Source organism: Phyllostomus discolor, chromosome X, assembly GCF_004126475.2.
Source record: "Phyllostomus discolor isolate MPI-MPIP mPhyDis1 chromosome X, mPhyDis1.pri.v3, whole genome shotgun sequence".
Taxonomy (NCBI): Eukaryota; Metazoa; Chordata; class Mammalia; order Chiroptera; family Phyllostomidae; genus Phyllostomus; species Phyllostomus discolor.
Window position 1 is genome coordinate 57484953 of NC_050198.1, and position 16692 is coordinate 57501644.

Sequence of the window (16692 nt, forward strand, 5' to 3'; positions counted from 1 at the left end):
GAATTGGTCCTATCTTTTTTAGGTAGGCCTTTATCTCTATGAACTTCCCTCTCAGGACTGCCTTTGCTGTGTCTCTTAAGTTTTAAACTGCTGTGACTTAATTTTCATTGGTTTCCTGAAACTTTCTGATATCTTCCTTAATCTCATTCTTGACCCATTCGATGTTTAATAGCATGCTACTCAATCTCCATGAGTTCGAGTGTTTTTTTTTTTGTTTGTTTGTTTGTTTGTTTCCTTGAGGTTTGTTTCTAGTTTCAGTCCCTTGTGGTCAGAGAAAAAGCTTGATAAGATTTCAAATTTGTTGAATTTTTTGAGGTTTGTTTTGTGTCCTTCATGTGGTCTATCTTTGAAAATATTCCATGTGCACTTGAAAAGAATGTGTATTTTGATTCTTTGGGATGAAAGGTTCTATATATATCAGCTAAGTCCATTTGATTTAATGTGCTATTCCATGCTGCAATATCCTTGTTCATATTTTGTTTGGAAAATCTATCCATTTTTGACAATATGTGTTGAAATTCTCTACTATAATTGTGTTGCTGTTAATATCTTTCTTGAAGTCCTCCAAGATTTTCCTTATGTATCTGGGTACTCCTATGATTGGTGCATATATATTTACAATGCTTATGTATTCTTCATGGATTCTTCCCTTGAGTATTATTAAGTGTTCATCTGCATCTCTTTTTATGGCCATTGTTTTGAGGTCTATTTAGTCTGATATGAGCTTTGCTACCTGGGTTTTCTTTCCTGTCCATATGCATGGAATATTTTTTCTATCTCTATACTTTCAGTCTGTGATGGTATGTTGTTCTGAGGTGGACCTCTTGTAGGCAGCGTGTGTGTGGGTCATTTTTCTTACCCCTTCAGCTACTTTGTGTCTTTTGATTGAAACATTTAATCCATTAACATTTAAGGTTATTATTTATAGGTATTTATCAATTTTCCCTCTTTGTACCTCTGTTCCTCTCTCTTTAACTCTTTTCCTTTCTCTTCTAATGATAGTACCTTTAGCATATCTTGTAGGCGCGTTTGGTGGATATGTTTACATCCAGCCTCTATGTGCCTGGGAAAATCCTTATTTCACCTTCCATTTCAATTGAGAGCCTCACTGGGTAGCGTAATCTTTGTTTCAGGACTTTGTGTTTCTTTACTTGTAATTTCGCTTGCCATTCTCTCCTGGATTGGAGTGCTTCTATTGAGAAATCAGCTGCTGGCTTTATCGGAGCTCCTTTGAATGTTACTTCTTCTTTCTCCCTTGGTGCTTTTAAAATTCTCTCTTTTCTTTAAAACTTGGCATTATAATCATTATATGTCTTGGGTATGGCCTCTTTGGGTTGATCTTGATTGGAAGTCTCTCTGCTAACCAAACTTGCATGGTTTTTCTCTCTCCAGTCTCACAAAGTTTTCTGTCATTATTTTTTTCAAAAAGTGGTTGTGTCCCAGCCAAGGCAGTCCAGAGAGGAAGTTCATACTGATACAGACCCACCTAAAAAAGTTAGAAACATTCCAAACAAGCAACCTAACCCTACGTCTACAATAACTCGAGGAACAAAAACAGAGACAGCCCAGAAAGAAGCAGAAAGAAGGAAATAACCAAGATCAGAGCACAATTAAATCACATAGAGACTAAAAGCACAATTCTAAGGATCAATGAATCCAAGAGCTGGTTCTTTGAAGAGATAAACAAAATCGACAAGCCTTTAAGCAGACTCATCAAGAAAAAAAGAGAGAAGACCCAAATAAACACAATCAGAAATGAAAGAAGAGAGATTACAACAGATACTACAGAAATACAAAGGATTGTAAGAAATTACTACAAAGAACTGTATGCCAAGAAATTTGAAAACCTAGATGAAATGGACAAATTTCTATAAAAATATAATCTTCCAAAACTCAATGAAAAAGAAGCAGAAAGCCTGAACAGACCAATAACAACAAAAGAAATTGAAGCAGTAATCAAAAAACTCCCAACACACAAAAGCCCTGGACCAGATGGTTTCACAGGAGAATTTTACAAAGCATTTAAGGAAGAACTAACCTCTATCCTTCACAGACTATTCCAAAAAAAATCCAAAAAGATGGAAGACTCCCAAACTCTTTTTATGAGGCCAACATTATCCTAATTCCAAAACCAGATAAAGACACAACAAAGAAAGAAAACTTCAGGCCAATATCGCTGACGAACATTGACGCTAAAATCCTCAACAAAATATCGGCAAACCACATCCAACAGTACATTAAAAAGATCATACACCATGACCAAGTGGGATTCATTCCAGGGATGCAAGGATGGTACAATATTCACAAATCAGTAAATGTAATACATCACGTAAACAAAAGCAAAGACAAAAACCCCATGATCATATCAATAGATGCTGAAAAAGCATTTGATAAGGTACAGCACCCATTTATGATAAAAACACTCAGCAAAGTGGAAATAGAGGGAGCATCCCTCAACATAATAAAGGCCATATATGAGAGACCTACAGCCAACATCATTCTCAATGGGCAAAAATTAAAATCTTTTCCACTAAGATTAGGAACAAGACAAATCCTTGTTCCACTTTCACCACTTCTATTCAATATAGTACTGGAGGTTTTAGCCACAGCGATCAGACAAGAAAAAGAAATAAAAGGCATCCAAATCAGAAAGGAGGAAACAAAACTGTCACTGTTTGCAGATGACATGATAGTGTACATAGAAAATCCTATAGACTCCACAAAAAAACTGCCTGACCTAATAAATGAATTTGGCAAAACAGTGGGATACAAAGTCAATATCCAGAAATCAAAGGCATTTCTGTACACCAACAATGAAACAGCAGAAGCAGAAATCAAGAAAAAAAATCCCATTTGAAATTGCAAAAAGAAAAATAAAATACCTAGGAATAAACCTTACCAAAGAGGTAAAAGACCTGTATTCAGAAAACTACATAACACTGCGGAGAGAAATCAAGGAAGACACAAACAAATGGAAACATATACCGTGTTCATGGATTGGAAGAATTAATATCATCAAAATGTTCATACTACCAAAAGCAATTTACACATTCAATGCAATACCTATTAAAGTACCAATGGCTTACTTCACAGACATAGAACAAACACTTCAAAACTTTATATGGAACCATAAACTACCCTGAATAGCTGCTGCAATTTTGAGAAAGAAGAGTAAAGTAGGAGGGATCACAATACCTGACACTAAACTATACTACAAGGCTACTGTAATCAAAACTGCCTGGTACTGGCATAAAAACAGGCATATGGACCAATGGAAGAGAATAGACAGCCCAGAAATAAACCCAAGTCTCTACGGTCAATTAATATTTGACAAAGGAAGCAGCAACATAAAATGGAATAAAAATAGCCTCTTCAACAAATGGTGTTGGGAGAACTGGACAGCTACGTGCAAAAAAAATGAAACTTGAGCACCAACTTACACCTTATACAAAAATAAATTCAAGGTGGATAAAAGACTTGAATATAAAACGTGACACCATTAAAGTCCTAGAAGAGAACATAGGCAGGAAAATCTCAGATATTCACGCAGAAACTTTTTTACTGACATGTCTCCAAGAGCAAGGGACATAAAGGAAAGAATAAACAAATGGGACCTCATCAAAATAAAAAGCTTTTGCACAGCTAAAGAAAACAGTATCAAAATTAAAGGAGAACCAACTGTATGGGAAAACATATTTGCCAACGATACCTCAGACAAGGGTTTCATCTCCAAAATATATAAAGAACTTACACGACTCCACTCTAAGAAGACAAGGAATCCAATTAAAAAGTGGGCAAAGGAGTTGAACAGACACTTCTCCAAGGAGGACATACAGAAAATCCAAAGACACATGAAACAATGTTCAATATCGCTAGCTATCAGAGAGATGCCAATTAAAACCACAATGAGATACCACTTCACACCAGTCAGAATGGCCATCATAAACAAAGCAACAAGCAACAAGTTTTGGAGAGGTTGTGGAGAAAAGGGGACCCTAGTGAACTGTTGGTGGGACTGCAGACTGCTACAACCACTATGGAAAGCAGTATGGAACTTCCTCAGAAAACTAAAAATGGATCTGCCTTTTGACCCTGCAATTCCACTGCTGGGACTATATCCTAACACTAAAGCACCAATACAAAAGAACCTATGCACCCCGATGTTCATAGCAGCACAATTTACAATAGGTAGATGCTGGAAGCAACCAAGATGCCCATTAGTAAATGAATGGATCAAAAAACTATGATACATTTACACAATGGAATTCTATGCAGCAGAAAGAAAGAAGGAGCTCCTACCCTTTGCAACAGCATGGATGGAGCTGGAAAGCATTATGCTAAGCGAATCAAACCAGGCAATGAAAGACAAATACCATATGATCTCACCTTTAACGGGAATCTAAACGACAAAACAAAGAAACAAGCAAAATATAACCAAAGACACAGAAATAGGGGACAGACTGACAGTGACCAGAGGGGAGAGAAGAGGGAATTTCAGGGGAAAATGGGAATGGTTTACAGGAACATGTTTAAAGGACACATGGACAAAAGCTAGCGGGAGGGTGGTAATGGGAGGGAAGTGAGGAGGGTTGGGTGGGTGGGATGGAATGGGAGTAAAAGGGAGAAAACTGTAGTTGAACAATGATTAAAATAAAATTAAAAAATGCAAAAAAATGCAAAAAAAAATTAAAAAAAGAAAGTGGTTTTGTCCCTTCCTCTTTTTCTTCTTCCTCTGGTATTCTTATGATTCAAATGTTTTTCCTCTTCATGCTGTTTTGCAGTTCCCTTAAGCTATTTTAATATATTTTGAGACATTTTTCTTGTGTGTGTGTGTGTGTGTGTGTGTGTGTAGCTGCTGTATTAGTGTTTTTCTATCTACTTTGTCTTCCAGCTCACCAGTTCAGTCCTCTGATTCATCCAGCCTGCATATGACTCCTTGTAGAGTGCTTTTTTTCTGAGATTTTATTTTCCTTTCATTCATTTTTTATTATAGTTTCTATTTCTCTTTTCATGCTGTTGTTGTTCAAACTTAGTTCCTTGTAGTTGTATGTGACTTGCTAAGCATCCTTATAACCATTCTTTTGAATATTATATCTGATAGTTTGCTTACCTCCACTTCATTTAGCTCTTTGATTGGAGAGTCTTCCATTCTTTTTGATTGCAGGTTCTTTTTTGACTCCTCATTTTAGGGGACTCTGTTTGTTCCTGTACTTCCTGTTGTTCTATTTTGCTAGCTGTCTTTGTAGGGTGAACTTCTATGGTAAGAATTATATGGGATTCAGTGGTGTGGTCTCTTTAATCTCCTTGTCTGGATGCTCTAGGTTTACTATTTCTTCTGTTTGTGTGGGCTCTCTTGTTGTACTTGGGTTTTTACCTTGGTGGTTCCTTTGTTGGTGGGTTCTCTCTTCTAACAGGTATACTGATGTTCATAGCTCCCACCTTATCTTGTATGTGATCAGTGGCAGGTGGTAGGTAAAATGGATTAAGGCAGTTGGAGAGTAATCTATGGGATTTAAAATACCAACAAGTAGAGAAAAGATAGGAGATTATTTGGATAAGTATAGCATTAAATGCGGTAGTTCACCGAACTAGCCACTTTTTATAACAGGGAAAAGAGAGATAAGGCTCTTGTTAGAGGGGAGGAGGATTGTGAGCTGAATCCAGAAAACAGAGCACTTGTGCAAGGTTAGATGAACAGATATAGTGAGTGTAAAGAATAGAAACTAGGTGTAGTGTACAAGAGAACAGAGTGAACCATTACAGTAATAAAGCTCAAGAAGATAGTGAAATGGGATAAGACCAGGGAGGTGTTTCTGTGTAGTATTTACAATAATATGAAACAACAATTATTTGTAATAATATCGGAACAACAGTAGTATGACAAGAAATGTATGATCTGAATAAAAGGAGTAGAAAGTAAAAGGCCAAAAGTAGTGTTTTTATGGATTATGAGTAAAGTGAAAGAAGAAAAATTAAAATGCAATATGAAAGAGAAAACAAGGAAAGCCAATCAAACAGTGGAATCAATCAAATAAAATGAATAGAGTAAATAGAAAGAAAATAAATAAAATATAATATTCAAATAAAAGAAATAAAATATCAAAAAAGTAATAATAAAAATAAACAATAAAATGCAAGTTCTATGGGTAGCAAAGGGAAATTTGTCTCAGTTTCTCAGTTGTTGGTGTTAACCTTGTGATCTCTCTGGGATCTGTATTTGGTCCTTTCACAGCTCCAGGTCTTATTGTTTCACACTTGGGAAAGGAAAAAGGAAAAAAATTCCTCCTAGTTACTTTAAACCCACTGAGCAAGTTCTGCAGGTCCTCATGGATGCTACAGGCAGAGGAGTCCTGGAATTCCATTTTTTTCTTTCCTGTAACTTTGTGAGGATGGGGGGGCTAGATCTTACTGCAATACTCACAGGTTCCCAGCCTCCAGCCCAGGCCTTCACAATGCTGCTTGGCCTCCACTGTCCTTCACATGGCCTCCACATGGTCAGCTCCTTTAATCCACCATGGTGTTCCTGATGTGAGTTGCCCCGATTTGGAGCAAGTTGCACCCTTCCTCCTCCTTCTTCACTGGCCCAGCTGCTATGAGAACTCCTTAAACAGTAGTTGAGAGCCTTTTTTATTTTGAGTAAATTCCCCTTGTTTGAACCCACTGTTCTTAACAAGCACCTGGCTTTTCACATAGCACAACTCTAACCAGTCCAGAGACTGTCTTGGTCAGGGTCCATCATGGCCCAAATCTTCTCCCTTCTCCAGGTGCCACTCACCTCCCTAATTTCTCTGGTAATGTCCTAGCTGGTGACCACAGTCCCAGTGGAGGAACAAGGCCACTTTGCATCTCCCTCTGCATCTTTCTTCCACCCATTCAAGTATCCAGGTCTCTCCTGCCACGGGATTGCCTTCCCTGCTCTGTAGGGGAGGAAGCTCTGGAGTTACAATTGCTGATCTGGTTCTCTGCCAAAGCTCCTGTGGCAACCACGAACCCCAATGCCAAGTGCCAGACTGGGAACTACAGCAGTTTTGCTCTCCACACGGGTCCCAGGGACCTTACTGTCCCAATGCAATCTCCTTACTATCTGTTTTTCAATGTCCTCTACACTTTTTGGCCTCCAAACTTCATGAAAGGTTGGAATGCATTGTCTGTTTATTCTTTAGAAGATTAGCTAGGTGCCCCCATTGGGTACACGAGGTATATTATTTCTTTGAATATTATGTATCTTCTTTCTATTTATTCATTTTGTTTGTTTGTTTCATTGCACTGTTTGATTAGTTTCCCTTGTTTTCCCTTTCATATTGCACTTTAATATTCCTTCTTTCACTTTACTCATAACCCATAAACACACTACTCTTGGCCTTTTACTTTCTATTCCTTTTATTCAGATCATACATTTCTTGCCATACTACTGTTGTTCCGGTATTATTACAAATAATTGTTGTTTCATATTATTGTAAATACTACACAGAAACACCTCCCTGGTCTTAGCCCATTTCACTATCTTCCTGACCTTTATTACTGTGGTGGTTAACTCTATTCTCTTGTACACCACATCTGGTTTCTATCCTTTACACTCATTATATCTCTTCATCTAACCTTGCACAAGTGCTCTGTTTTCTGGATTCAGCTCTCAGTCCTTCTCCCCTATAGCAACAGTTTTATCTCTTTTTCACCTTATATAAAAAGTGGCTAGTTGGGTCAAATATCATGGTTAACACTATACTTATGAAAAGGATCTCCTATCTCTTCTCTACTTTTTGGTACTTTAAATCCCATAGACTACTGTCCCACTGTCTTAATCCATTTTACCTACCACCTGCCACTGATGACATACAAGATTAGGTGGGAGCTATGAACATCTAACAGTATAACTGTTAGAGGAGAAAACCCACCAAAGGAACCACCAAGGTAAAAACCCAAGTACAACAAGAGAGCCCACACAAACAGAAGAAAGGGCAAACCTAGAGCATCCAGACAAGGAGATCACAGAGACCACACCAGTGAATCCTATAGAATTCTTACCATAGAAATTCACCCTACAAACACAGTTGGCAAAACAGAGCATCGAGAATCACAAAAACAAACAAAAAGAGTCACCTAAAATGGAGAGACAAAGAAGAAACTGAAACCAAAAGGAATGGAAGACTCCCCACTAAAAGAGCTAAATAAAATTGAAGCAAGCAAACTATCAGATATAGAATACAAAAGAATGGTTATAAGGTTTCTCCCAACACCATTTGTTGAAGAGACTATTTTTATTCCATTTTGGGCTGCTCCCCCTTTTGTCGAAAATTAATTGACCATAGAGTCTTGGGTTTATTTGGGGGCTCTCTGTTTGTTCCATTGCTCTATCTGTCTGTTTTTATGTCAGTACCAGGATGATTTGATTCCAGTGGCCTTGTAATGCAGTTTGGTATCAGGTACTGTGATCCCTCCTCCTTTGCTCTTCTTTCTCAACATTGTAGCAGCTATTTGGGGTTGCTTCTGGTTCCATATAATTTTTGAAGTGTTTTTTCTCTGTCTGTGAAATATACCATTGGTACTTTAAAAGATATTGCATTGAATCTGTAAATTGTTTTGGGTACTATGGACATTGAGAACAAGCTGACAGTATTCAGAGGGGAGAGGGGAGGGAATTTCAGGGCAAAAGGGTGAAGGGTTTGCAGGAACAAGTATAAAGGATACATGGACAATAACAAGGGGTGTGGAAATGGGAGGGAGGTGGGAAGGGGTTGGGTGGTGGAGAGGGATGGGGAGAGAAGGCAGAAAACTGTACATTAACAATAATTAAAAAATAAAAAATGGTTATAAGGATGCTCAAGGAACTCACAAATAAGTGCAAGGAAATGAGTGAGAACTACAGAAGTATGAAAAAAGAAGAAGAAATTATAAATGAGTATGAGTAAGAAATGAAGAATACAATTTATGCAATTAAAAAAACACCATAGAAGGAATTGCAAGCAGGCTGGATGGAACAGAGGAGTGAATCAGTGAGCTAGAAGACAAGGTAGAAAGAAACACCCAAGGAGCACCTGCAGAAAAAAAGACTCAAGAAATAAGAAGATAGTTTAAGGGAACTGCAAAACAATATGAACAGCAAGAGCATTCAGATTGTAAAAACACCACAAGGAAAAGGAAAGGAGTAAGGGATATAAACCCTATTTGAAAAAAAAAATAATGACAGAAAATATCCTGAATCAGGAGGGAGAAAAGCTAAGCAAATTCAGGAAGTACAGAGGGTCCCGATCAAGAAGAATCCAAAGAGGCATACCCAAAGATATACAAGTTAAAATGCCAAGTTTTAACAAAAACAAGAGACTCTTAAAAGCAGCAAGAGAGAGACAAGAAGTAACATACAAGGGAGCTCCAATACAACTAGCAGATGACTTATCAACAGGAACAACTACAAGCCAGAGGAACCTGCGAGAAATAGTCCAAGTAATGAAATGCAAAAGCCTGCAACCAAGACTACTTTACCCAGCAAGGTTTTCAACTAAAGTGAGATTGGTGGAAAGTGAAATAAGGAGTTTCCCAGACAAAGGAAGGCTGAAAGAATATACCTCCACCAAACCAGTACTGCATGATATGCTATAGGGACTGCTATAAGAAAAGGAAGGAAAATAGTGAGAGAGGAACACAGGTGCAAAGGAGAAACATGGCAATGAATAAATACCTCTCAATAATAACCTTAAACATTAAAGGATTAAATGCTCCAAGCAAAAGACACAAAGTAGCTGAATGTCTAAGAAAACATGATGTACACATATGCTGCCTGCAAGAGACCCACCTCAGAACAAAAGACCTACACAGGCTCCAAGTGAAGATCTACACAGACCAACACAAGCAAACAGACATGGAAAAAAAGCTGGAGTAGCAATACTTATATCAGGCAAAATAGACTTCAAAATAAAGGCCATAAAAAGAGACACTGAAGGACACTTCATAATACTCAAGGGAAGAATCCATCAAGAGGACATACTATTGTAAACATATGTATTCATCCAACACAGGAGCACCCAAGTATAGAAGGGTGATCTTGGAGGACTTCAAGAAGCATATACACAGCAATACACTTATAGTAGAGGATTTTAATACTCCACTGTTAAAAATGGATAGATTTTTCAAACAAAATATCAACAAGGATATTGTGCCATTGAATGACACATTGGATCAAATGGACTTACCTGATATATATAGAACCTTTTCTCCTGAAGAAGCAAAATGCACATTCTTTTCAAATGCACATGGACCATTTTCAAAGAGAGACCACATAATAGGACATAAAACAAGCCTAAACAAAGTCAAGAAAATTGAAAGTATATCATGCATTTCCTCAGACCACAAGGGACTGAAACTAGAAACCAACCTCAAAGAAAAAACTCAAACACACTCAAACTCATTGAGATTGAATAGCATGCTGTTAAGCAATGAATGGGTTAGTAATGACATTAAGGAATACATTTAAAAAAATTCTGGAGATAAATGAAAATATAAACAACAACCCAAAACCTATGGGACACAGAGAAGGCATTCCTGAGAGGGAAGGTCATAGTTGTACAGGCCAACCTAAAAAAGATAGGAATATTTAAAACAAACAAGCTAACACTACATATATGGAAACTGTAGGAACAACAACAAAGTCCAGAGAGAGGAGAAGTAAGGAAACAACCAAGATCAGAGTAGAATGAAATGACATAGAGACTAAAACAATCCAAAGGATCAATAAATCCAGGAGCTTGTTCTTTGAAAAGATAAACATGATCAACAAGCTTTTAAGTGGACCCATTAAGAAAAAAAGAGAGAGAACCAAGATGAATGAAATCAGAAATGGAGAGGGGAAATTACAACTGAAACCACAGAAATGAAAAAGATTGTAAGAAGTTACTATGAACAACTATGTGCCCAAATATTGAAAAACAGGGTAAAATGGACAAATTTCTAGAGAAATGTAATCTTGCACAACTGAAACAAGATGAAAAAAGCCAGAAGAGAACAATAATAGCTGTTGAAATCAAATCAGTAATTAAATAAAATCCTGTCCAACAAAAACCCTGGACCAAATGGTTTCACAGGAGAATTTTATAAATACTTCAAGGAAGAGTTAATCCCTACCATTCTCAGATTATTCCAAAAACTCCAAGAAGAGGGAAGACTCCCAAACCCTTTTTATGAAGCCAGCATCATTCTAATTCCCAAAAAAGATAAAGACACAGCAAAGAAAGAAAACTACACATCAATATTGTTGATGAGCATAGATGCTAAAATCCTCAGCTAAATGTTGGCAAACTGCATTCAGCAATACATTAAAAAATCATACACCATGATCAATTGGGGTTCATCTCTGGGACGCAAAGATGGTACAATGCTGGCAAATCAATAAAGGTAATAATCCCATAAACAAAAGAAAAACAAAAATCACATGATTATATCAACAGATGCATAAAAAGCATTTGATAAGGTACAGCACCCATTTATGATAAAAACACTCATCAAAGTGGGAGTAGAGGCAGCATTCTTCAACATGGTAAAGGCCATATAAGAGGAACCTGCAGCCAACATCATACGCAATGGGAAAACCCTCAAAGCTTTCCCAGTAAGAGAAGTAACAAGACAAGGATGTCCACTTTCACCACTTCTATTGAAGATGGTATTGGATATCCTAGTCACAGCAATCAGACAAGAAAGAGAAATAAAAGGCACCAAAATTGGAAATGAGGTAGTAAAATTGGCAGTTTCCTGAAGATATGATAGTGTATATAGAAAACCCTATAGACTCTATCAAAAAACTACTTGACCTAATAAATGAATTTGGCAAAACAACAGGATACACAGTGAATATTAAAAAAATCACAGGCATTTTTATACACAAACAGCAAAAGATCAGAATTAAAAATCAGGAACACTATCCCATTTGCTCTAGTAACAAGAAAAATAAAGTACCTAGGAATAAACCTTACCAAGAAGGTGAAAGACTCATACTCAGAAAACTACACAGCACTGAAGAAAGAAATTAAGGAAGACACAAATAAATGGAAGCATGTACTGTGTTCATGGATTGGAAGAATCAACATCATCAAAATGTTTATATTACCCACAGCAATTTAGAGATTCAACAGAATCCATAGTAAAATACCAATGACATATTTTACAGACATAGAATACACATTTCAAAAACTTATATGGGACCATAAATGACCCCAAATAACTGCAGCAATTTTCAGAAAGAAGAACAAAATAGGATGGATCACAATACCTGATATCAAACTGTATTACAAGGCCACTGGAATCAAGACAATTTGGTACTGGCATAAGAATAGACACAGAGATCAATGGATCAGATTAGAGAGCCCAGAAATAAACTCAAGTCTCTATGGTAAATTAATATTTGACAAATGTGGAAGAACCATAAAGTAGAGTAAAAATATCCTCTCCAACAAATGGTGTTGGGAGACCTGAACAGCCACATGCCAAAAAAATGAAAATGGATCACCAACTTACACTATACACCCCCCAAAATTCAAGGTGTATACAAAAACTTAGATATAAGTCATTACACTAAAAGTCCTAGAGGAGAACATATGCAGGAAAATCTCAGATACCCCATGCAGCAATATCTTCACCAATATGTCCCCTAGAGCAAGAGACATAAAAGAAAGAATAAACAAATGAGATTTCATCAAAGAAAAAACTTCTACATGGCTAAAGAAAACAGCAAAAAAAATGAATAGAACCAACTGTATGGGAAAATATATTTGCAAATGATACCTTGGACAAGGGTTTGATCTCCAAAATATATGAAGAACTCACATGACTCCATTTCAGGAAGTCAAATGACCTAATTAAAAAATAGGCAAAAGACTTGAACAGTTATCCATGCAGGACATACAATGGGCTCAGAGACATTTGAAAAGATGTTCAGCATCACTAGCCATTAGAGATATGCAAATAAAACCACAATGAGATACCATTTCACACCAGTCAGAATGGCCATCATAAACAAATCAACAAACAAGTTTTGGAGAGGTTGTGGAGAAAAGGGAATCCTAGTGCACTGTTGTTTGGGAATGCAGACTGGTACAGCCACTTTGGAAAACAGTGCGAAATTTCCTTAGAAAACTAAAAATGACACTGCTTTTTGACTCAGCAATACCACTATTAGGATTATACCCTAAGGATCATGAAATACCAACTCAAAAGAACCTATGTACCCCAATGTTCATAGCAACACAGTTTACAATAGCCAAGTGCTTTTTTACAAAAACATCCTAAGTACCCAATAGCAAATGAGTGGATCAAAAAACTATGGTACATTTACACAATGAAATGCTATGCAGTGTAAAGAAAGGAGCTCCTACCTTTTACAACAGCATGGGTGGAACTGGAAAGCAGTATGCTAAGTAAAATAAGTCAGGCTGTGAAAGAGAAATACCATATAATCTCATCTTTAAGTGGAACCAACTCAACAAAAAAAACAAGCAAGCAAAATGGAACTAAAGATATTGAAAGAAAGATCAAAGTGACTATAACCAGAGGGGAGGGGTAGAGGGATAATAAAGTACAATAGGGGAATGGCCCTCAAAGAACGTGTGTATAGAACACATGGACAAAGCCAAAGGGGGTAGGTTCAAAGTGGGGAGGCGGGGATGGGTGGGGCGCGATGGCATGGTGTGGTGAAAGTGGACACAACTGCACTTGAACAATAAAAAGTAAATAAATAAAGTAATTATTTTTAGGTATGTGTTTATTGTCATTTTGTTATTACTTGTTTTGTAGCTCTCTGTTCCTTTTTTCTCCTGCTATGTTTCCTTATGATTGGGATAAATATCTTTAGCACTATGTTTGGTATATTCCCTCTCTCTCTCTCTCTCTCTCTCTCTCTCTCTCTCTCTCTCTCTCCACCCTCCTTCTTTAGCTTGTAGATGTTCTCCATTTATTGTTGCCATGAAATTCATATATAACATTGTATGTATATAGAAGTATATCTTAAGTTCATGTGGATGCTTAACTTTAAGGATGTATGAAAAGCACTACCCTCTTACACCCTCTCCCACATTTCCTGGTTTTGACATCATATTTTACAACTTTTAAATATGGTTTTGTATACATTTATCAATTATTGAAGACATAAAGAGTTTTACCACCTTTTTAAAAAAACATTCATACTAGTATATAAGTGGTTGATCCACTAAGTTTACTCTTTGATGGCCTTTACCAATAAGATTTTTGTAATATTTTTATTTCTAGTTTATTGCCTTTTCTATTCTGTTTTTAAAATTTTCCCTTTGACTTCCAGTCAAGATGGAGGCATAGGTAGACAGGCTTTACCTCTTCATGCAACCACACACACAAAAAATTACTACTTCATGTCCAAACAAATGACACCCAGAACTGTCAAAAATTGAACTGAATGGTAGTCTGACAACAAAGGATTTAGCCCTTCCTAGTGTGGCTCAGTGGATTGAGTGCTGTCCTGAAAACCAAAGGGTCACTGGTTCAGTTCCAGTCAGGGCACATACCTGGGTTTTGAGCCAGGTCCAAGAGGCAACCACATGTTGATGTTTCTGTCCCTCTCTTTATCCATCCCTTCCTCTCTCTCTAGAAATAAGTAAATAAAATCTTTAAGAAAAACAAAGGATTCAAAGAGGCAACATTCGTCCAGAGGGGCAGTAGGGGCAGAGATGTAGAGAAAAGGCAGAGAGGTGAGCAGATACAGTGTGATGAGGAGAGGTTGTGGTGGCAGTGGTACTGGCACAGGAGGCCCCACATTCACATGTGGTGGATAAAAATTAGGAGGGATACCTTGGGAGAAGCAATCCCATCTCCAGGCCAGACCTCACAGCCCAGGGTTCCAGTGCTGGGAAGATAAATCCACATAACTTCTGGTTATAAAAACCAGTGGGAGTTGGGAGAGCAGAAGATACTGGCACATGTTTAGGAAACTCAGCTTAAAGTGACTTCACAGTGTTAAAATGTACACAAACCCACCCACTCTGGGATTCAACATGAGGGGAACAGCTGGAAGGGCTCCAGCTGCATAAGAGGTGCGGGTGAGGTGACTGGAAATAGGGCAAGTTCCAGGCAACTCTCCATAATCCTGGCAGCAGCACTGTCCCCTTTCCAATTCCTCCCCCTACACACAGCCACAAAAAGGTGAAGCAGATTGCCTCACCCTGGCAATTATGTAAGTCTCCCCCCACATAATTTACAGTCCTCTTATACAGGGAGTCAAAACAGCTCTACATAACACACTGAAACAAACTCAGGGAGGTGGCCATATTCAGGAAGCAAAGAAATATGGACCAAATGAAAGAACAGAACTAAACCCCAGAAAAAGAACTAAACAAAACAGAGATAGCCAACCTATCAGAGGCAGAGTTCAAAACACTGGTGACCAGGATGCTCAAAGAACTCATTGAGTACAGCAACAAATAGAGGAAGGAATAAAGGACACAATAAGTGAAATAAAGAAAACTCTACAGGGAACCAACAGTTAAGGACGACAAGCTGAAATTCAAATCAACAATTTGAAAGATAAGGAAGAAATAAACATTGAACCAGAACAGAAGCAAGAACAATCCAAAAAAAAAAAAAAAAGAGAGAGAGAGAGACAGAAGAGTATAAGAAGACTATGGGACATCTCCAAATGTGTCAACATCTGAATTATAGAGATGCAAGAAGGAGAAGAGGAAGAGCAAAAAACTGAAAATGTATTTGAAAAAATAATGAAAGAAAACTTCCCTAATTTGGTGAAGAAAATATACATAAAAGTCAAGGAAGCAGAGAGTCCCAAACAAGTTTGACCCAAAGAGGACTACACCAAGACACATCATAATCAAAATGCCAAAGGTTAAACATAAAGAATCTGAAAAGCAGTAGTGAAAAGGCAGAGGGTTTCCTACAAAGTAGTACCTATAGCACTATCAGTTGATTTCTCAAAAGAAACTTTGCAGGCAAGAAGAGACTGGCAGGAATCACTCTGAAAAGCAAGTGATGAAAAGCAAGGACCCACACCCTGGATTACTCTATCCAGCAAAGCTACCATTTAGAATGGAAGGACAGGTAAAGCGTTTCCCAGACAAGGTAAAGCTAAAGGAGTTCATCATCACCAAGCCATTATTATATGAAATGTTAAAATGACTTATTTAAGAAAAGGAAGAAGATCAAAACTATAAACATTAAAAAAGCAACAAATTCGTAACTATCAACAACTGAATCTAAAACAAACAAACAAACAAACACCAACCAGAACAGGAATGGAATCATAGGTATGGAGATCATTTAGAGGGTTATCATCTGGGAAGGGGAAGGAGAAAAATGGTGGAAAAGGTACAGGGAAAAAGAAGCATAATTGGTAGGTTCAAAATAGACAAGGGGATGTTAAGAATAGCATAATTGGAGAAGCCAAATAACTTATATGCATGACACATAGATATGAACTAAAGGGGAGGATTGCTGGAGTGAAAGGGGGGGGCAAGGGGGAGCATGGCTATGATGGACAAATTAGGACAACTGTAAAAACATAATCAATAAAATATACTTAAAAATTCACTTTACTTTCCCCTTCATCAACATTAAAAATATATTTAAAAAACAAATAAAATATTTAAAATTCACTGTATGTATTTTTTTAATTCAGGTTTAGTGGTGGTAAACTACTTTAGCTTTATTTGGGAAACTCTATCTCTCCTT

At 37.3% G+C, this 16692-nt stretch overlaps 1 protein-coding gene across 1 annotated transcript in view; it reads right to left on the reverse strand.

Moving 5' to 3' along the window:
• NRK (Nik related kinase) overlaps positions 1-5149 on the reverse strand; it is a 97159-nt gene extending 92010 nt beyond the window's left edge. Inside the window, 1 exon segment of the mRNA XM_036016352.1 lies at positions 5111-5149. Within this exon segment, the coding sequence (XP_035872245.1) occupies positions 5111-5149 (39 nt within the window).
• Between the last annotated feature and the right edge of the window lie 11543 nt (positions 5150-16692).